Source organism: Ambystoma mexicanum, chromosome 8 (assembly GCF_040938575.1).
Source record: "Ambystoma mexicanum isolate Mex_15411 chromosome 8, UKY_AmexF1_1, whole genome shotgun sequence".
Taxonomy (NCBI): Eukaryota; Metazoa; Chordata; class Amphibia; order Caudata; family Ambystomatidae; genus Ambystoma; species Ambystoma mexicanum.
Genome location: NC_090929.1, coordinates 436,118,466 through 436,141,034, shown reverse-complemented (window position 1 = coordinate 436,141,034; position 22,569 = coordinate 436,118,466). Strand labels below are relative to the sequence as shown.

At 45.3% G+C, this 22,569-nt stretch overlaps 1 protein-coding gene across 25 annotated transcripts in view; it reads left to right on the top strand.

The window, feature by feature from the left end:
• KIF1B (kinesin family member 1B) overlaps positions 1-22,569 on the top strand; it is a 2,119,562-nt gene that overhangs the window by 606,446 nt on the left and 1,490,547 nt on the right. The window contains exon 21 of one of the 25 annotated variants that reach the window (XM_069609990.1): positions 1,258-13,455. The exons of the other annotated variants lie outside the window; for them this stretch is intronic. Coding sequence (XP_069466091.1) covers positions 1,258-2,754 — 1,497 coding nt within the window. The 3' untranslated portion in view covers positions 2,755-13,455. Of the gene's footprint in view, positions 1-1,257; positions 13,456-22,569 lie in introns of those variants that run through there. 25 annotated transcript variants of the gene reach the window in all.

The following is a 22,569-nucleotide window of genomic DNA, read 5'->3' as shown; positions in this document are numbered from 1 at the left end:
TAGTCACAGGATGCTCTGTAGTTCTTGATGCCATGTTCGGCAAAGCAGTCCTGATCAGCTCTCCTAGGGAGTCTGTTACCTCGTCCCTCAGAATGGCAGTGTTTTTCAGAGTGGGAAGCTGCATACCCCATATGGCGAAGGTGATTGACATTTTTTACCCGTAACAATGGATCCTCATGCCTGGTCATGTATGAAAGTTAATACTCCTCCCCCCTAACCTGGTCAACAAACTTTGAGAGCCCTTGCTTGTCCTGTGATTGTTATAATCCAGAAGTGCTGTGAGAAGCCATTCAAAAGTCCAAGTTGGGCTCAGTGACATGGTGGGAACAATACTAATATGCCTCATAATACAGTGGTCCATCCTGTGACCATAGTGTCTTTGAACATGCTTTGATCTTCCTTTTACCAAGGAGTTTCACCTTGAAAGGTAGTGGCACTTATATAGCAAAGCTTTGGAATTGATTGATACAGGTAAATATTTATTTTCTAATTGAAACAAAACACTTGCCAATCCCATAACTTTCAAAGTATGGAAAAACAATATACCAACATACTGTCAAGAGTCCTATGCTTGTTTCTCATCCTTATGACACTGACACTTTTCATAGGAGGAGTCTGGCTTGCTAAACCCTTAAAATGTCAGAACCATGTGTATACTACCCCTCTGCTGTCCTGAACATTTTTGGCCCATTAACATCTTCTATTTTCCCAACATTTAACCTCTTCGATTTCTCTGTAGCAACCTCTTCTAAAGCCTGGCATGCAATGTGTGTGCAGTGTCTACTAACTGCTCTAACTTTGTGACTGCACCACTGCCTGTGGTCCTGCTGCTCTGCTCTCGTACGGCTTTTTGGAAGAACGGACCAGAAGCCATCACAGTGCTTGCCCTCTTGCACATGTTCTCTGGCATGTTCCAGGACACACTTTTCACCTTTAACCTTAAGCTGCCTCTTTCACCTTTGGTCTTCAATATACATGCTTCTCTTGGATGCAGCTAGTGGGACCTGAGAAGACCCAGGCCTTTTCTTGACTGCTGTGGGTGCTGAATTTGACTGGTGTTGTGGTCCTGTGTTTCTCTTGTTAGCACGGTGGGGACTGCACGTTATGATTTCAATTATTGCTTTTGTTTTCTTACACTTTTTTTCTGTTCAGTATTTTTTCTTTGTTTTTTTTTTTTTTTCTCCATAATTTGATTTACAGTTTTGCTAATTTAATTTTGATTATTTTGGGGCCATTTTGATTTTTCTCTCTCCTAAGGACGCAGACTCAGATAGCGGGGATGACTCAGAGAAGCGATCATGTGAGGAGAGCTGGAGGCTCATCACGTCCTTGCGAGAGAAGCTGCCCCCAAGCAAAGTGCAGAGCATCGTAATGAAATGTGGGCTTCCCAGCAGTGGCAAGAGACGTGAGCCCACCAAAATGTACCAGATCCCTCAGCGCAGGCGTATGAGCAAAGACTCTAAGTGGGTAACCATCTCTGATCTTAAAATACAAGCTGTGAAGGAGATCTGCTATGAGGTGGCCTTGAACGACTTCCGCCACAGTCGGCAAGAGATTGAAGCGATGGCCATTGTTAAAATGAAAGAACTCTGTGCCATGTATGGTAAGAAAGACCCCAACGAACGTGATTCCTGGCGCGCTGTATCCCGCGATGTTTGGGATACAGTGGGCGTTGGGGATGAGCGGATTGAAGAGGTCATGACCCTTGGGAAAGGTGTAATTGATGTCGATGACTTGAAGGTGCATGTGGACAAACTGGAGGATATTCTGCAAGAGGTAAAGAACCAGAACAATATGAAGGATGAGGAGATAAGAGCTCTGAGAAACAAAATGCTCAAAATGGAGAAGGTTCTTCCCCTGATAGGTTCTCAAGAAAAGAAAATCCGAACAGCTACTGCTGGTCAAAGAGTCCATGATCTCAATGGAGAGAATACAATGAACTCTGCCATACTGGGGGCAGAGGACAGGCAGGAGATGGATGGCACAGTGGAGCCTGGAAAGGAGATCTGTGTCACCAAGCTTATGGAGGACGATGCCCTATTTAGACGGGGACGGCTGCAGTGGATGAGGCAGGAGCAGGTCAAGTTCAAGAACCTGCAGCAACAGGAAATAACCAAGCAGCTGCGTCGTCAGACCACATCCCATCGCTTTATTCCCCCTGAGAACCGCAAACCCCGCTTCCCCTTCAAAAGCAATCCCAGTCACAGGAACTCCTGGAGCCCAGGTACCCATATCATTATAACAGATAAGGACGTGATTGAGGTGAAAATCCCAAGGGAAGTCGAAGAAGGTCCGGATGAGGATGACGGACACCGAGGAAAATCTGGTTCTGGTGAAGCCTATGAGGTGTGGAGTCCATTTAGTCAGATGCGGAACCAGCAATTGAAAATGCAGCAGCAGCATAGACAGCAGGAAATGCCTCCTCCCCAGCGTTGGAGAAGCAATTCCTTAAATAATGGCTGCCAGAGAGGCCTCCGGCGCCAGGTGTCTTCAGGCTCTTCTGAATCTTTGCAGTCTTCTGATGGATACCAGACCCCCGAACTCCACCCCTGTCAGCAGCAGCGAAACCAAGCTTACCAGCACCGCCAGTTTTACAGTGCATATAATCAGGGTAGCAGTTCTGAAGGCCCCTCTTCCTACTACCACAAGCAGACAGACCAACAAAAACATTATAACCAGTTTGTGACTCCTCCACGAATGAGACGCCAGTACTCTGCCCCAAATCTGAAATCTGGCCGGGAAACCACAGTTTGAACTCCATTTTGGTGAAGCTTAAAGTCATGAAGAAGCCATCCATAAGGTTCTAGCATTACAATGCTGATGGGCTTATGTCCATTGTACCCTGTTTTCAGTTTTATAGCTATAACCTTTTGCTCCATTTCTTGAATTTTTGCACTCACTGAAGTTCTAGCCCAACATATTTCTCAAGCACTTGAAGCCGAGTGATTCCCCTCAACATCCACTCTTATGCTACAATTAACACAGCCAGACAATCAGAGTTTTGGTGAGAGATCATAACCATATTCTTCCGTCTTAAAAAAAGAAATGTCTTGCCTTAGTTTCAGATGCTGGGGAGGTCACAGTGCTCCACTCCTGCAAATTTCATCTGTTGTTGAAAATATTTGAAATTGACAACTTTCGTTACAGATGGAGAACGTCAACTTGGCTTTATCCTGAGACGTTCATCGGCCTTTGCAAATCTAACTTGGCATGCTGCCTTGTATGGTGGAATGTTGCCCAACATTTATAAGGTCGTGGCACACATGTAAGCACTAGTGGCTCATGGTTCAGGGCAACTGCCATATACTCAGAGGAGCCTTTCCAACGTGAATGGGTTATTTAGTAGGATAAACCCTTTATCTCTAACTGTACAGCTTCAAGTCACAAACTTGGCTGGTAATTGCTCTGAGAACTAAGTGCATTGATTTAAGGTACTAAACCAGAGGTTCTGCTGTTTTGCTTTGCCTGCTCCTTAGAGCATTAGTACCTCCCTTTCTCACAAAACCAGACCTGCAGTTCAATGCTCTCAGAAATTACATGTCTTTCCCTTCATCTCAAAGACCAGGGAATTCTGGGACTTGTAAAACTAATGAATATACCTCTCTCCCCATATGGGGAGCCCCTCCATTCTCAGGTTTTAGTGTTGACTAAGGCTGGGAGTTGAGTAAGCAGACAACGACCAGTCTCATCTAGTAAACAGATAAGTATGAGACCGATTAATGGAGGTCATTGGTCATTGCTTCTCACTGTCCAGCTCCTCCCTTTTGACTAGGAAAAACCCACATAAGGTTTTAAATAGAAGAACCTGGGAAGGGCAAGCTGCAAGAACATAGTCTTGTTTCAGCACAAAGGTGTCCTGGGGTCTCAGAGCCATATTAAGAGTTGTTATGAATTGCGGTAGCCAGAATCTTTTAGGCAGACCTTGTGTGTGTTCAGTTACCCTCCCAATTTATTAACCACTGCTGGGTATGCACAGAAAGTGGGATCAGGGGTGGATGCTTACTGGTTGCTTTTGCACACTGAACCTCTGAATCCTTGTTGAGCTCACACTATTGGGATTGAGCTAATACCAGTATTTGAGAACAGGCTAAAATAAGAAACCACATAGCATCTGAGGGCCCTTTCTGTATTATTCTACAATGCTAACGCAGCTAGGAGTTTGGCCTTTCTACATTAGACCACTTCATTGCTGCAGTGCTGGGGCTCCTGGTGTGTTGTGCTAGTGTAGCCTCATCTTGTTTGTGTGACATGGTGGTATTCTCAACCTTATGCTAGTATAAAACCACTGCACTGATTTACAACATTGGTAGTCTCTACCTTTTGCTCTCATATGGCTGCTTTGTACTAGCAAAGAATGAGGGCAGTTATTACCCTATGCTAGTGTAGAACTGCCTTGTTGGTGCAATGTGGGGTTTATTGGTCTTTTGCTAGTGAAGGTTAATCCCGTCTGTGCACTGTCAATGCGCTGGCAGGTTTGATGGAATGGGTTTAGGGGGTATAGAGTAGCATTGCTGTAGCAGTGTAGTGGGTAACTGGCCTTAAGTTAGTATACAGTTGACTAGCTGAGGCAGTATGGTGGGGACCTTATCTTAAGCTAATGTAGAATTGCTGCATTGATGCACCCTGTTGGGGACTTGCTCTTCCTCTTTTATTGGATCACCTTGCTGGTGGAGCTGGCGCAGACCTGTGTTTAGGCCTGTGTTGTATGGCCTGACTATTACAACTCTGGGGGGCCGTTCCTTATTCAAGAATAAGACTGCTTTGATAAAAGAGCTTTGGAGAACATTCAGCTTCAATTTGCAACTCACCCGCATCCCATTTAGGTGGTCGTGGCAAAATTGTCCTAAAGAGTCTCTGATTCTGCAATTCTCTCGCACAGTTTAGTTGGGCATGTCTGTGTGTTTTGTCCTTACTTTCATCTTTGTTTGATGAATTATGACTTTGTCTCCTGGTTTTGCACATGATGTACTGTGCTTCCCTATGCATAGGAGGTCACCTTAATGTTCCTTTGAATAATTCGACAGTGCCTTGTGCCTTGTGCCTTCCTGAAGCCATAAAACCTGGAAATGGTGAGTTGTGCTGCCTAAATGGGGTTTGTTGCATTTACCACACAAGCGTGTAAGCTTGGATCTTCATAGCCTTTGTAGGGTGGAATGAAATCCTCACATTGGAACACTTTCTTTCACGTCAAGTCTCAAACAAATGTGATCTTTCCTTTTTCTCTCCTCTTACTACCCAAACTCTGATGGTAGTCTTCCTGTCTGCCCAGTCTTGCCTGGCTGCTATGCATTGATGTGCCTTTTGCCTCTTGCTTATGTTCTGTCTTCTCCTTTTTTGGTGTCTTTCCCTTTTGTTAAGAGCAAAGCACAGTAATTGTCACCCACACTTGCCAATATTAGTGATATGCCTGCCAGGAATTAGAATGAAACAACTACTTGCCTCTAGCACTAATTTCCGATCATTGACTCCTTCATAGATTTGCTTACTTTTAGTATTCCACCTCAAGGTGGGAACATTTTGTATATTTTTTATAACAGAGGAACAGTTGCATTATAGTCCATCCACCTAATTTTGGGGCATTTTCCCTGTAGCAAGTGAAGTGGTCTGGCATTAAGCTCTGCCTCGTTAGAGCCTCTTCAGATTCTTTACTACGTGCCATCTGAAAGAGAGAGGCCTTGTGCAGTTGTCATTTCATTCAGCGATTTTGAAAAGCACTTTTCTCCTTTTAACCAAATCATCTTAAGCAAATCATCTGAAAAATCAAGATTATGCAGAGCTCTTTTCTGTTTGAGGGTGTACTGTTTCCTGAAGAACTTCCATAGTTGGCCAACTTGAGACTGAAAAGTCTGACAAGAATCCAGCCCTTCTGATTTTTATGGTCTGGTGGTTTAGTAGCCTTCCTTACAGACCCTGATACCAACACACCTCCCACCGTATTCTTTCAAGTACCTTGGTTTGTGGCACAGCAAACTGGACAACTATGGGCAGTTGGAAATGAGGACAGGACAGGGTTGGAGATGTACTTCTGAAACAAAAGCACACCAGACATTCTAGAAGAGCAAGGGGGCTTTGCCCGGGCGGTAAGAGGGTGTAACGTAGGGGGGCAGATAGAAGAGGTAGACTTGGAGGACCTGCTCTCCAGTATAATGCTGCTGTTCGAGATTCAGGAGTTCAAGTGCCCACTAGGGTACTGGTCTTCAAGCAATTTAATGAGGACTCTCCCTATCAAACTTCTCCAGAACCAAGGGGAAATCCAAAATTGCAAATCAAACACAGTTCATAGTTCAGCACCAAACCAAGTTTTTCACCAACAGTCAAACATTATCTACAGTGACCAACCCAAAAGACATTCCAAAGGTCAATAAAGCCAGGGTAACACATCACATAAAAAGCGCTGCTGGAAATTGTACATGGATTGGATGAGAAGCGCCCATATACCACTTTTTGTCTCATCTTCACTTTCATGACCAGGCACAAGTAGCATTGTGCGACTCACTGTGTGCTATATGACCCCTGCCATGACATTCCAGCGAATTGCATGAATGAACCCTCCGTGTGCATGATGGGAAGTTTAGTCCCACGGCATGGCTCAACAGGCCACTATGGAATATGCCCAGTCTAAAGTGGAAATCCACTGATTGCACATAGGTGAACCACATATTGGTTCTGCTCTGGTCTTTGGGCCACTACCTCCAATTCCTATATCTGCGCTGACTTCTGAGGTTGGTAAAGTGGAAGGTCCCATTGAGGTTCTTTGGCTCCGAGGCTGAATCCCAAGCATGGGCCCACACCTGTGTTGTACTGAATTCGACTCCCATTCAACGCCTTCTCCAGCACTGTCCCCAAAGCAGGATACTAGTTTGTGTCTCCTCTTAATGCCTCTAGACAACCAGCCTTGCATTCTTGAACACATATTTCCACAGGATAATTATGAATTCAAAGACTGGTGGATGTTTAGGACATTGTGATGCATTGTTTTATGGGCCTGAACCTGACGTGGAGGATTTGGCTTTGGGACGCTAGGAGGGTAGTGGATTCGAGCTTGTTCCTGAACTTGATTTTTTTTTTTTTTTCTGATGTGTTCACTGTTTCTTCAGAGGAAATGTCTTCTTCCTTCAATGTCTTCATGCACAGGACCGCTGAGGGCCTTGGGCTGGCTAACCCTGTGGCCTTTTAATAATCCACAGGTAACAGAACAAATTAACGGAATATGCTCATCCTCTACAATGGGGCACTGCAGCAATCCATGCTTTACTCTGGCCCAAATCCTTCCTCTGCACAACCGGTATGCATGACGGTTTCTAAGCGGCATTGACTGCTCCCCGAGGAGCCTGTGTGTCTCCTCACCTAAGGGAGTCTAGTGGTCCAAGCTACTAGCACCAAATTTAAACCCAATATTTTCTTTACAATGTCTCTGGATTAGAAGAAGCTGGATTCCCTGGCCAAAAAGGTTTTTGCCTCTGGCACCCTTGGCCTTTGTTCAACTAATGCGTCTTGCGTCCTAGTGAGTTTATGTTGTGAAATAGTTTGTCTGGCATATGGTAGCTGGATATCAACCTACTTTGGATGTTTTTACTGCTGGTCCAGCATGGTCATGGTCGACTACTTGGGTAGAATCATAGGGTTGTTGTCATCAGACTCCACTTCTGGAGGTTTACGTTGAGATTTACGCCCGATATCAGAACAAGCATATAGACATGCCTTTTGATGGGAAATGCGTTTTCAGGTCCAAGAATGATGAAACTCTGGAAAAGTTCAAAGCTTTTGGACCACAACAAAGTTACTGAGGCTGACTACTCTCAGGAGACTCTGCCGATTAGCAATTTTTCCATTCCAAGGCCGTCCTTGTCTCATGCTCGGTAGCAGCTGGAAAGTTAGGGGCATATCCAGATCAGTAAGGCCCTGCAAACAGTTTGGTTTGGGTATTGCCTACCTCTTTTAGAGCCCCTCAACAATCTTCAATCTCCTCACAATTGGCTTGGGATGTTGCTTCCCTCTCTAAAGAGGTACCATTGAGCCAGTTGCACCTCATAGTGTGGAAGAGCAAATAGAGTAAGATTCTTCTGATGAATTATCCCCCCACACATTCCTCATATAGTTATGCTCCACAGTGCCCCATGTTCTTTCAGCCACTAGAGAGGCACAATACAGTTTCATGCGGGGTCCCTTCTGCTCCACCAACTCCATGACTCCAGAAGCAGCACCATGTGTTGTGTATATAACGGAGCAAACCACACCCCATTACGTCAGTTCCACCTTATTTTCCCTCATGCTCAGCAGCAGATGTAACTAGATCACTGAATGAGTGGTGGGCTAGGAGGGCTATCGGGTATATCTGTGTCAGTATAATACCTTGAAAGAGCATTACTAAAGTTAAGTAATTTGTTCTTCTTAGTGATTGCTTACTCCCACAGATTTTGCATCTTAAATGCTCCCAAACCAGTACATAACCTGGACGAGAGCAAGTTTGATCACCAGACAAGCCAGACAAGATCTTCAGACAGTAATATTTTGCAAATATGTGTAAATAAAAGCACATGTTGCAGCTTGGCTGATGTCCAAGCCTAGAACACATTGCTGCAGTATGGAGGTGGCTGCAGGCATCTAGTGGAAGGTACACGGCTGCCCTCTTGCCCATCCTTCCCTGCAAGCTCATTACACTCTGAAGAGCAGAGTACAGTATACCTAGATGGTCTGATTGGAGCCAATTTACGCCCCAGCAAACAAGATGAACAAATAGTCCTCTTTCCTAAAGTCTCTCATCTGGAAAACCTAGAAGCAAGACTCCTTTTCCGATCCAGACATGGAAAATTCTCCTCTGCCTTAGAAGGGTGAAGAGGAGGATACAAAAACATCAGGAAGATTAATATTCTGAGTTAGCAGGCATTCAGATATGACCTTCGGACAGAAAGCTAGTTTGACTCTGAGTCGCTTTCTCTTTAGATAAAGACCTGATAGGTAGGTTTGCAAAACAAAGCCTAGAGCTCATTCTGTCTTGTGACAGAGGTCAGGGCAACCAGGAACATCACTCAGTGTTAGCAGCTGCAAAGAATAGGAATGTTAAGGCTCAAAGAACCACCACGAGAAAGGTCAACTTTTCGATTCAGAATGGGATCAATGGACCGGCGTGATATAAAAATATTTGTCATAAATAGAAAAGTGAGAATATTGTTCTGGGTCCTCATTAAATCCGAATTTCAGTACCTTGTGGCACAGTTCATATTCGTGAGCGATCCAGCCCTGCCTGCTCGGAGCATTCACCTCTACCACCTTCTCTGTCTCTCTGCAAGATGGCTGCCAACAGAACTGTCATTCTCCGTGGCCAAGATAATTATTTCCCTGCTCGGAGTGAGGGCCTCAACACCACACCATTTATAGAATAGTGCAAAGCCATTGTTTGTCCGGGTACATTTTAACTGATCAGTGGAAAGGAAGGTGATCAGGTCTAACCTGTTTGCTATCCCACTCACTATTTGGATGATCAGATGAGCGCCCCATCCCTTGACTGAGCCGTCTGTGATTCTTGTAATCTGAGGGCAAGTTCTCCACAGAGACTCTCACCTTAGTATGTTTTGTCGGGCCCACCACAGAAGATCATTTGACACTCTGAGACAGGAAGCAAGGATGTCATGTTACCTGAAAATTGAGACCACTGACAATGCATCAGCCAGAGTTCAAGATGATGGTAAGTACCAGAAAAGGGGTTGGGGGTACAGTCACAAACCCCTGCACAGCTTTTGGCTATAGCCAACATATAAATAAACGCAGCTTAAAAGCCCATTTTTGGATAAAAGGTATTACAATGGAATTAGTGGTGCACATCCAATTCCACAATCCTAGGCGGTACCAAAGGGTGGGAATCCTAGGCTATAACTCCACTGATAACAGCCAGGTAACGGTAGTGCTAGGGAGTGGACTTTGTGCCAATGCAATCCCTGCAGGGCAAGGGCGGAACAAAGAGCGTTATGTACCCTGGCACCCAAACTCGGATTTTGCAAGACGCTTCTTGGGGTAGTCTAAATCGCTGGGGTCACTTTTGTTGTTGGTTCCGTTGGTAAGGAGTCAGGGGTTGCAGATGCGGATGCAATGCCTGAAGAGTGTTGGGATTTGGTCCGGCTAAGCAGTGCTTCCGATCGCCTAGTTCTGGAATGGTTAGAGCAGACTTGCAGCGAGAGCGCCAGAAACAAGGGGACACCAGCAATGAGAACTCCCATGATGAGGATAGACCTCCAGGACACAGCAGGTGAAGAGTGATGGCAAAGAAATCCCAGTCAGCAGCTTCGGTCCATAACACCAGCAAATAACAGGCTATAGGCAGGCCCCTCTTCATGCAGGAGAGCAGCTGATTCAGGTGACAATGTTCCTGGGCCACAAATCAAGGATCTGCAGAGTCCCAAGCTCCACCTTGGGTCAGTGACCATGGGAGCAGAGAGGCCTCATCGATGGATGCTAATCCCACAAGATGGTCCCAGGGCACTTTTGAAGTCCTCTTCTTCTCCAAAACCCTACTGAAAGGTTTGGTGAGGATCTGCACCATTCAAACTGGTCAGGACTGTCAAATCGGGCCACCAACCCAAAATTTGCCCAACAACTGATATCTCCTGGAAGAAGTTTGGATTGGGACCAGATGGGTACAAATCTGTTTGAAACTGAAGCAGGCATTGTATTACTACTTGGACACGACAGTCGGTCAAACAGACAACTATTTGTGGCTTTTGGTAGTAGCAGTGAGGGCCAGGAATTTTAAAAGAAAGGAATTGCAAACAATGCCTCTATCACACTCCGTCAAAAGAATTCTAATAGACCGATTTCTAAAAGAAGTGAGAACACACCCTACAAAGTATTGACTGCCACAACAACTAACAGACTCACTAAGAGTTTGGTGGTGTTGGAAAATTGGCGGTAATGCTGGGGTAAGTGTTACCAGCGCATTACCACCGCATTACTGCACTGTCGAATTACAGGTTTGGCGGTGAGGTGGAGGAAAGACATCCAGCAAAATGCTGGTGGTAATTCTGCCACCTTACTGCCAAAAGACACCCATTAAGGCAGTATTTCCGCTGGTGGTAATACTGCTGAAATCCCCTCCATCAATGGGGACTAACAATGCCAAATTGCCACTTGTAATCAGTCGGTATTACTGCCGGTGGTAATACCACCAGACCAAGTGGCGGTAACAGTAATACCATTTGGTGGTATCTCTGTGGTATTACGACAAAACTCGTAATGAGACCCTAAGATATTTGCAGCCTGCAACATGGCACGGCCGTACTGGTATATATGAATATTGGGGTTTTACAAAATGCAAACACAGAGTGCTGTACATGGAGAGCATACCAAGGGTTACTGGTAGGCCGTTCACCAAGAATTTCCAACTGGATTCGCATGCTAGGAAGGATGCCCAATTCGGGCAATCATGGGATGCAGAAGCATTGCTTTGCCGCCTTCCCTTCTGTATGGCATTGGCTTAAGTCCAAGTCTACTCTTGAATCTATTCAAAGTCTGTGATTATGAAAGATCCAATGTCGGGGAAGAAAATGTCTATAATTTTCTAGAATTGGTATCTTTCATAGATTAACATGAAAGCACCCCCTACCCCAGAGTGACTTTGTTTGAAGTAGTACAACTTGGTGCTTTAACAATCTGTAGTACTATTTTGGGGATTGAGCTTGGAGCCTGTTCACTTCATTGGCTATAAAATAAGAGGGCCAAAAAGAGGTGTATCTGCTAGTGCCGTTTTTCTCTTTAACTGATCTAAGTATTGTGAGATATTTTCCTTCTCCAGCTTTACTTTATTCACAGACTTGCATCATTTCAATGTCCAATAATACTTGTTTAGCTTGTCTAAAATGGAATATAAAACTGGGCAAAGAACAGCCGACCTGCTTGCCTACCCTCACTGAGATGGTTCCTGTAACTGAGATGCACAAAGAATTGAGAAGGGACATGCTACATCTTCCATCTTGAATAGATGAATACCTGCAGTGGTTTGCCTATTAATGTGAATGAACATGGTGTAGAGACACACCCACTGACATGTTTTCTACTTTAAGCTGCCTGTTCTGGATAAACCTAATTCAGAGGGACTGGGGGAAAGTTATGACTGGTGATTATCTGTACAAACAGAAAGCACAGAACCATATTTAGTATAATGATCCATTAGTGGGTGTACAGTTTTGGGATTCTGAGATGGGTACAGAGGTATACTATTGTGGTTCCTACGACATGAGACTATGTAGTAGAATCATCTAATTCTAATGTTTGTGATGGGCAAGAGGTCACATCATTTGCAAAGCAATGTCTACATTACTGTATACTTATTGTGGCTTGCTTTGACATCTGCAATCATCCTGATCTTGATAAGCTTGCAAACTGAAATAGCAAGAGTTAAATTAATAGGGAATGGCAGAAATAACCAATGGGAGAGGCACGTTTCAGGAAATCTGTGCAATGGCAGTGACAACTACTGTATGAGAGAGCTTGGATGACATTTAGAGAATTTTCTTTTAATATGACACATGCCCTACAATGGCACAATTTGAGCATGAAAGATGTCTTTATTTGGACCCTTTTAACTAAAGTAATGTAGCCTTTCTTGTGTCTTCCATATCTGTTTTTCCTTTGTGTTAATGGTGTTGTTCGTTTTGGATCTCCATCCCACAAACTCAGAAGGGCACAGCACCTCATTAAGATAACTGTGATTAGAAACAAAGTATTTAATATTTTATATTCAGTGATTGGCAGCAGGCTTCTAAACCTGCCCCAAATGTCTTGCATACATGTTGCTGTGCCTTTTCTGTTTCTGTGCTTATTTATAAAGGGAAGAATTTTGTTCTAAAGAATCCTCTTTTACCTGATATTGTTGGGTAACAGACCGAGTTGCTTCAATGTATTGCTGGTGACTGAACTTTGTCTAGTCTTCAGCATGGTCTAGTACTATCAAGGTTGGGAAACCCCAATAGACTGTTAATCATTTGGCTGATGTCCCTCCAGTGTTTTGGTAACCAGGATCAGGGCTCTTGGCTCAGAAATCCATGGTGTTCTACGACGATTCCTGCACTCCAATATCCACCATGTAGTGTCCCAGTCAAAAACAGAATACAAAGTTTGCCTCAGCCATGTGTCCAGGGAAAAGCATTTAAAAGTATTGCTCCTCATTTTGTATGTTGTTTTTTTTTAAAATGTGTCTGGGTAAAATTCCAAACACTAAGAAAGAAATACTAGAGCTGAAGTCAGACTGCCTGCTAGCAATTCATGAACTTTGATGCACTGACGGACGATGATAATATGCTTCCAACCAAGGTTTACCTACTACTTGTGGTGTTGGAAAATGCAGTGTTAAAGGGATTCTGAAAGGGTTTCTCCATTTTAATTGAATGTGTTCATCAGTGCAAGAACTGCAGGATCCTTGTTGTCTTTTAACAAAGTGCTCTTGAAATAAAGCAATCTCTTGTACGTTTGTGAATGATGTGTGTCAATGGGGTAACATCTCTAGGTTTTGGTTGGCCTCACCCCTAGGCTTGAGGTAGGTGAAGATCTTTCCATCAGCTTTGATAGGTTTGCAATGCCTTGAAAGTTCTATTCTCATCGCTGTGTCACAAAGCTGTATATGAACATATCATTCATAATGCTGTGTACACTAGCCATACAAATCGTTCATCCAAGAGGTGTAACAGCCACATCAAAGGGCTTTACAAATTGTAGGAAAATGTTGGTTGCCCCAATCTTGAGATGCGTCACTCAAAGACAAAGAATTATGTAGCCTTTTAGGCTGCTCCCTACTGCTCGGGATTGAAATTGAGGCAACCAAAGCTATAGAGAGCGTCTGACTCTTAGCAAAAAGAGGTATTCGACTGTGAAATAACTGCGTTCATGTAACTGTTTTGTTGGAGGGCCATATATTAAAATTAACAGGTTTTTCTTCATGAAGTGTAATAACTTAACTTGAATACACAATTCATCAATTATATTGCATTTAATATTTATTTATTAAAAATAGGTAATCGTGTGGCAGCCAACATGTTTCAAGCCCTCCTAGGCTCTTTTTCAAAGCTGAACATTCAATAAACACTGAATGCCAGTTCAAACCATATACACTATTGAGCTAACATGATATTAAAGACATTACTTGACTGTGTATTCTTAGACCTTATCTAAACTGACACCGAGAGACCAGTAGAAACACCAAGAAACCAACATTAGAATAGCTGCATCATATTCAAGGTTCCCAAATAACTAAATATAGCAGGCGGCATAACCTGGCTCTTATGAATCATTAGCGGTATCCTAATGCTACCATCGTTACTTTTGACTAATATAAAATGTATGATTCGTACCTTGCCCTATGCATTGGATATTCAATTACTATTTGAGGTTCCTTGGCTGAGACAGTCCAATACTGTTACTGTGTTGCAGCGTAACTGACATTTCTACAATCAGAAGAGGGGGAAAACAAACACAAGTAAAATATTTCCTCTTTTTTAAAATAGAATACATATTTGTAATAATAGTGTCCTAGCAGTTCAACAAAGAAAAGCTACCTGTTTAAGTAGGAATCATATTTCCATGTTCTAATTGGTGTCCCTGGATGTATTTAAGTTTTCAATGATGTCTATTCAGGATGGAGGCCTATCAGAAATATAGACGAGCTGAAGATCTAATGTCTTAGTTAATGATTTAATAAATTGTAGGGCTGATTACCATCCCAAAGGAAAAATGTCTAGGCTTTGTGGGGGAATGCTTTCTTTGAAGACCTTCCAAAATGCACCATTGCCTGGCAGGACAATCCTTTAGAACTGTTTGATTCAGTACAGGAGACAAGAAAACGGACTTTAAAACATCTGTTTAATGGAGTTATTCCTACCACAGATTCCTCATCATGGAAATATCCTACAGGCACAAGTTTGGCTAGGGAAACTTTTTTTAAGCTCCTGGTGGCACATGGCAGCTCTACATTGGCTCTGCTCTTCTTGATTGGTGCTTCAGACTCCCTATTGATGTCATGGGTGATATGTATGTGAAGCCTGTTCTTTGCCCCTCTACCGCGTGACTTTAGTTCTCTTTTTTTTCATTCAAAAGGCTGCTTATGGGAACACTGCTGCTTCACCATGCGATTTATGACATGCAGCATGTCACTGCTAAAGGCTTCTAGATTCAAACCCTACACAAACAGGGTGAATCCCATGTCTTTTTTGGATCCACAAAAGAGCTGTGTGCTGCTTGGTCTTCGACTATACCAGTCGAAGCACCCTAAGACCGTTGGGGAGTATGTTGCAACAGTCTTCACTGCTGTCCATGAAAGCTGGTAAATATCATCCAAGTACCTGGCTTCATCAGTGCGTTTGGATTCAGACAAGAACTCCTGGCCTGCTGTGAAGGCAGAGGAGCTGAAGAATCTTCTCCCCCTGATACAGAAAATGAAGACCGGAAAAAACTGCAGGAGATCGTGCTCCCCGGTGCAGTATCCTCCGGATGACACTTTTCATCCTTTTCAAGGAAGTATCACTGTCCCTCCCGTTCCATGGAGTCTTAACAAATCACCTCCTATGGGGGCGCTCGAGAGCCATCAACCAAGATGACCACCGACATCTGAGCTCTGACACCGAACCATAGGAGAAGGAGGCCCATACATGCTTTGGCTGGGCTACGAGAGTCTAAACTTGCTGCAGCGGGGGCGCTAATGACCCTGTGGCTGGGCTGCAGAAACAAGCACTCGCTGCACTGTGTGGAAGCGGGAGTCCGTCTGTTTGGCCCCACTCTGCCCCTCCGGGAGCGAGTGAGCTTCGGAATGACGGACAGGCTGTGGAGGGCGGGCGGATCTCGGTAGCATGTGACCCCTCTGAGCTGGGAAAGATCAGAGGAGCGGGAATGTGTAGCGCTGTACGCATCAGCGCCGCCTCGAGATGCTCGCTAAAATTAACCATAATGCACTGCCATGCGCAAGGATGGAGTGCGGGCTCCCGGGGGAAAGGCGGATCCACTATCTGGTGCCTAGAGAGGCAGTGCCCATTGAGGTGGTACAATCCCTGTACCACCTCCTACGTAGTCTGAAGCATGCAGGTGAAACTTGCTGGAGAAGGACCTTTACAACTGCTGGAGATTCTGGAGCCGCTGGTGGGGCTCTGTTGCACAGATGCTGGGACGGAGAACGGAAGCGCGCTGCTGGCAGTGTTGAACCTTATGTTGTTATAGGTAAGTACGTGCGAGCTGCTGAGGGAGAATTGATGGGCCTTGTGCCGGGATCTGTATGAACATCCCCTTGTGGGACTGTAGGAGTATCTGGTAAGCGCACTGCAGTTGTTGCAGAGTCTGTGTACACAGCGGACCTGGGCAGCCAGCCCACAGCTGACTCGCACTGTGTGCTGTGTCCAGTGAATGAATACAGAGGTGTCTTTTCCATCTCAGTTCTGTACTGTTAGAAGCGTTGGTGATTGCAGATTATAACCTGTAATTTCCCCATACTGGGGATGCAACACGCTTTGGGGTGAGAGGAGTGAAGCTGGGGGATGGGTAAGGGCTGAGATTTGGTAAAAGCAACTTGCCCCATTACATGATAACCCAGGGGTGGTACACTAGTTCGATCTGCAAGTGAGGTGCATGCCTAGGTAGACTGGTGAATGGCACTGTGAACAACATAAAGGTGGCTACTAGTTCCTGTGGTAAGACCTGAGGGGAGAGCCTTCGGGCGGTGCTGCTGTCGGATGGCAAAGGGGAGCAAGAAGTAGGGTCGCCTGCAATTTACTCAAAAGGAGGGGCTGGCTCTACATAGGGGCACGATGGCATCACCTAAAATGGCCGGGATTGAAGCTGCAACTGTCCCCGAATCACACAAAGCCTTGGCGGAGCATGTGGCAGACTGTGCCTCAGAGTTGAGTTTGGTGCTGGCCGGAATGAAGACTTGTTTCACTGCTGTCAACACTAAATTAGACGGCATGGAGTATAAAATGGATTGCATGCAGGAGCTAATAAAAAAGAAAGTGGCTGCCTTAGAGAGGCTGAGCGTAGGCTCTGAGTGCTGGAGGACACAAGTGGCGAGGTCATGGCTCCAATTCAGGGTTTACAGAAAGAGGTGAAGGAAATAAAAGATAAAAATGAAGATTTGGAGGTGCAATCCAGGCGTAATAATGTTCCGGTCACTGGGATCCCGCAGTCAATACCATCACGAAATATGGAATGGTTTATGGAATCCTTTTTCAAAGCGGTGCGCTGTGATCTTGAGCTGTCTCCCCAGTTCATAGTGGAAAGAATACATAGATTTTCAGGACAGATGCTGTGACCTGGTCAAAACCCACGCCCAGTCATAGCGAGACTTTTGAATTGCCACGACAGGGATACCATTTTACGAAGAGCACAGGAACTGGGAGATGTGCAGTATGAGGGGGCGAGAGTGTTCTTCTATCACGACTTAGCCCCATCAGTGCAAAAAGCTTGTTTGTCCTTCCTGGCAGTAATGAGACTGCTCCGGGATAAACAAATATAGTATTCAATGTTCTATCCTTCCAAATTAAGAATTGTGCATGACAATAAGACCCTTTTCTTCACTGACCCATCCGGGACTTTGGCCTTTGTGGAGTCTTTCCCTAAGCCTTGAGTGGATAAGCTATTGAGTTGTGGTTGATCAATATACAAAGTGCCTATTTGTGTCTTATCGAGATGATTCGGATTATTGTTTAAGTGATTTATGAAGACTTGTCCTTGTGGCAGGGCGTGAGGTTAAATGTAACAAATAGGGCCAAAATCCTTTTGTGAAGGGCCTTCGCTTCTTTAAAGAGGGGGCTGATAGAGGTGGGTTGGAAAAGGTTGCTGTGTCCGGCGCCCCCGGGTAGGCGCCCCATTTCAGAATGTTAAATGAGGAATTTGGGGGAGGGTGGTAGCGAGTCACTGCTCGTTGAGGATTGGCAGTAGGGGTGGGTGTCCTTAGAAAGAAGGGTGTTAAGGGAAAGGATGGGAGGCTATGGGAGCTGCAGGGAGGGGAGAGGTTGACAAGGTTCATGGAAATAAGGTTAATGGGAAATAGGTTCATGTGTGCGCCATTGAGAGCGTTGAGTGTACCAGAGGTTTATACAGAGGTGGGCTGTTTGGGAAGGGGAGCAGGCTCGTCAGCAAGACTGATGTGAGGTATGTAAGCTCTGATTGCTGTACCCTGCTGAGCTAGAACATCGGGGTCCTCAATAACTATGCAAAGATGCGCAAGGTCGTGGCTTACATTGAGCGGCACAGTGCTACGATAATGTTCCTCCAGGAAACAAACTTGCTGGGAATTTTGTCTGCAGGACTTGTGAAATCATGGGGAAGATGCTAGGTAGTCTACATCTTTCTCCTATTCGTGAGGAGTGTCAATAATCATACACAAATCCTTGGGGTTTAAGCTCTCAGAGCAAGATTGTGACCCTAAGGGAAGATATGTAATACTTTCTGGGGAACTAGCCGGGAGTCTGATCACATTGTTGAATGTGTATGGACCTAATGTGGAGGACCTTCGATTTTATGCAGACTTGTGGGTAAAATGTATGAAGTATGCGCATACGCACTTAGTTGTGGCTGGGGACCTGAATGCTGTGTTGCAGGCAAAGCTGGCTAGATCTCATGAGTGTGCACCTAGACTCTTCAGTCACTAAAGCTATGCGGTGGGATGTCCGAGTTGGGATTGGTTAATGTTTGGATGGCCTTGCATCCGGATGAGAGCGGTTACTCTTTTTATTCCCCTGTGCACGACACAAGCTCGCACATTGATTATATCCTAGCCAAGCCAGAGCTGTTTCAAGGTAGTGTCTTGTATAATGCTGCCGCAGACGTTGTCTGATCACTCCCCACTGGTATGGCAGTTCAGGCTGGCGGGACTAACGGTAGTTCGACCACACTGGCGTTTTAAGGTTCAAGCTTTTCTAGACTAGGTGTATCGCAGTGAGATTCAAGACATTATCGCATCATTCTTTGCAACAAATGTGGGATCTATGAAGTCTGTGCGTAGCCTGTGGGAGGCATTTAAATTTACTTTGAGGGGTCGGTGTACATCAACTGAGTGTGGGTTACTGAAGGGAATTCGAGGCAGATTAGATGTGTTGGAACACACCCTTGCAGACATGGGGTGAGGTAGTGCAGTGGCCGACCATTTTGAATCCTTAGCAGAGACTCAGGATGTTCTGAGTAAATTCAACGTGGAGGCAGATGGAGAGGTGCAGTTTCTGACCACGCCACAGCTGGCACGCACGTATGGGGAAGAAAGCAGACCTCGCAGGTACCTAGCGAGAATGCTGAGTATTAGCCAGAGGACCGACTGACATAGCTGCTATATGTCGTTCAGACAGATCGATGGTGACGGACCTCGGAGGTATACTGGCTGAATTCCGGGGCTTCTATAAGAATGTATATGGTGCAAGAACTAGTGGGCACCCTGATAACCTACGAACATTTGTGGGAAACGCTCCCTTAAAATCGCTTAGTGCACAGGCGGTGGAGGCTCCGAGTGACAAAATTACAGTTGAAGATATCACAATGACAATTAGAAATCTTCCGTCGGCTAAGGAACCAGGATCAGATGGGCTAAGCTCAGAATTCCTTATGGAATTTGGACCTTTGGTTGCTAAATACCTACTAGAGGTGTGGCGTGAAGGTCTAGAGATGGGACTTTAGCCCCCTACGATGCGGGAAGGGATAATCATTCTGATACTGAAACCAGACAAGGACCCACTGGACTGCATCGTATAGACCGATTTCTCTCATTAATGTTGATACTAAAATATTTTCCCAAATCTTACCGGACAAATTGCAGCCATTCCTCCCTTCTATAATGCATGTAGACCTGGCTGGTTTTATCCCATCGAGAAGCACGGCCCTTATCCTAAGCAGGCTCTTCGAGGTGCTGGCACAGGTAGATCATTCAGTCCAGGCAATTGGGGCAATGTTGGACATGGAGCAAGTCTTTGATTTGGTTACATGGGTGTATTGGTTTGCTGTGCTTGAAAAGATATTCCCATCTTATTTTGGGTGCTGTGTTCGAATGCTGTACTCGGGGGGGGGGGGGGGGGGGGGGGGGGGGGGGGGGGGTGTGTGTAACGTCGAGAAAAGGGTTGTTTGGGAGACATTCTGAGGCTTTCGACCTGGGCGGGGAACGTGGCAGGGGTGCGCAATATCGCCATTATTATTTACTATAGCAATGAAGCCTCTGGCTGAGAGGCTGAGGCGACTTCATTTGCAAAGGGGGCTGGCGTTGGGGGCGGGAGGCAGCACCCGCAGCTGATCATACGTTATGCAGATGACATTTTTTTGTATATTAAAAACCCTGGTAGTGACCTGAACGCCCCCCCCCCCCCCCCACTCCAAGGAAATAGAATCACTTGGGGATATATCAGGGCCAAGAGTGAACTGGTCCAAATCAATCCTCTTTCCACTGAATGAGAATACGAGATGACCTGCCGGGGCCATAGGGTTCAGATGGGAGCAAGTGTCTGCGAAGTACTTGGAGAATACATACTAGCAGGTTCAAGACGAAGCTCTACTAAGATAATTACGGGGTCTACATGGAGGAGCTTAGAGGCCGAGTTGATCACTGGGCATCACTCCCAATTTCTCTTCTTGGGAAAGTAGCAATGATTATTCTGACAAAATTCCTGTATATATTCCTTAATATCCTAATATGGCCGGTTTCCCAATATTTTGCAGAGTTAAAATCGTTAATGGTCAAGTTGGTGTGGAGTCCGAAATCGCCTAGAATAAGGTGGGAGTATCTTGTCAGACCATGGGAAAAGGTTGGAGTTGGCCTGCCGGATTTTGAGTTGTACTTTCTGGCAGCCCAGGTGTCCTTTGTCTCCTATTGGATACCAAACTCGGGACAATTCACGCATGTTAAGCTGGAAAGGAGGTAGGCACTTCCGTACTCCCTACAAAGCGCCCTCCTTTCATTTAAGATAAATGATAGCTGCCCCTTTGATGCAGCAGCGAGCACAGTGCATGCATGGGGAAGACTATGCCACAGGATGCATGTGTCTTTTCCGTACACCCCCAGAGCTTGATTTATGAAATATTCAGGCCCTGTCACCAACATGTGACGATAAAATAAGGGGCGAATGATCGAGGTACGGGTTCAAACTTTGGCTGACTTTTATCCAGGGGGGTCATTTATTTCCTGGGAGCAAGATTTATTTGGGTTGGCGTTTCAGCTGCACAGACTCCAAGCAGCATTAATGGCATGGTTGCCGTCATTCCTGAAAGAGCCCCATACGATCACACTGTTGAAATTCTTAGTGAACTTTGCGAATTGTAGACGTATAGTAGCTGCCATCTATGACATGACCTTGAATAACGTCCCCAGGGAAGAAATAAATAGGCGATCGAAATCGGAAATTGATCTAGCCGAAGAACTGGGGGACGCCAGGTGGAAATCGATGTGTACACACATATAGAAAGTGGCCATTAACTCTCGCTTCAAGCTGATCCAGCTCAAAATCCTCCATCGGGCGTACCTAGCGCCTGCGGTCCAGGCAAAGTTTGATAGTAACTGTGATGCGGAATGTCATAGGTGTAAAAGCAATAATGCCGATTTCATACATGTTATGTGGAGTTGCCCGCAGTTGGTTACCTTCTGGCCCCAGCTGGCGGTGGCAACAGAAAGTATGATTAACTGCAAAGTTCGTTAAATATTCCATGTTGTATGTTTGGGTGGATGTCAGGTGTTTTGAAGAGCAGGCAGAAATGGTTGTCTATTTGTATGCTACTGGCAACACATTGTATACTAATGCTCTGGTCGAGCCCCACAGTTCCAACACTGTCTAAATGGTTGAGACTTGGCCTGGACTTGGAGCTGGAGTATTGTAGGACTATGCCTTTGGGTTTTCGACCTACAGATATCTGGGACCCAGTACGGGCGATGCTGTCTTCAAAGGAGGAAGTAGTTTGAATAGAGTGGATCACACTGAGGGAGCAGTGTTCAGAAAATGTATGTTATAGTGCTGTGGTGGGTCTGGGGCCACTGGGGAAAGCGTTTGTCTGGTTTGGGAGGGCGTGAGAATACAGGTAAGCCTCTACACATGGTTTAAATACTTGAAAGCGGAATGTATTGCAAGGTCTTCACTGTTTGTCAAAATTACAGTGCACTTGTTTTCTATTGTTGTGTACATGAACCTATTTACAAAAAGTAATTAAAAAAAAAAAAATCACCTCTACACTGGTACCATTCCCCCTCAGCTGCTCCACTTTGGAGCAGTGAAAGGAATGTAGGAAGAAAATGTTAGACCTTTTCGCCAAGGCTTCAGCGCGAGTGGTTGAGTAAGTGCACACTGCACCTTCTCTGGATGATTAGGGACACCACTTCGGCATGCCTCAAGTTCAGTTCAGGCCTCTGATTTGGGGTGACTGCTCCACTCCAGCGCCATGTGACTATGCCTTCTAGCCAGGTAACCCTGGCGTAAAGCGATTTGGTACAGGCATCCATGCCACTCTACCAGTTCCTCTGAAGAGGTACAGCAGAGATTGAAATGATCTCTGCCTCCACATGGGTGTCTCTGCCCAAATGTGGTAAACTTTTTGATGGGGACGGCGATCCTGTCACTTTTGGGCTTGAGTTCCTCAATA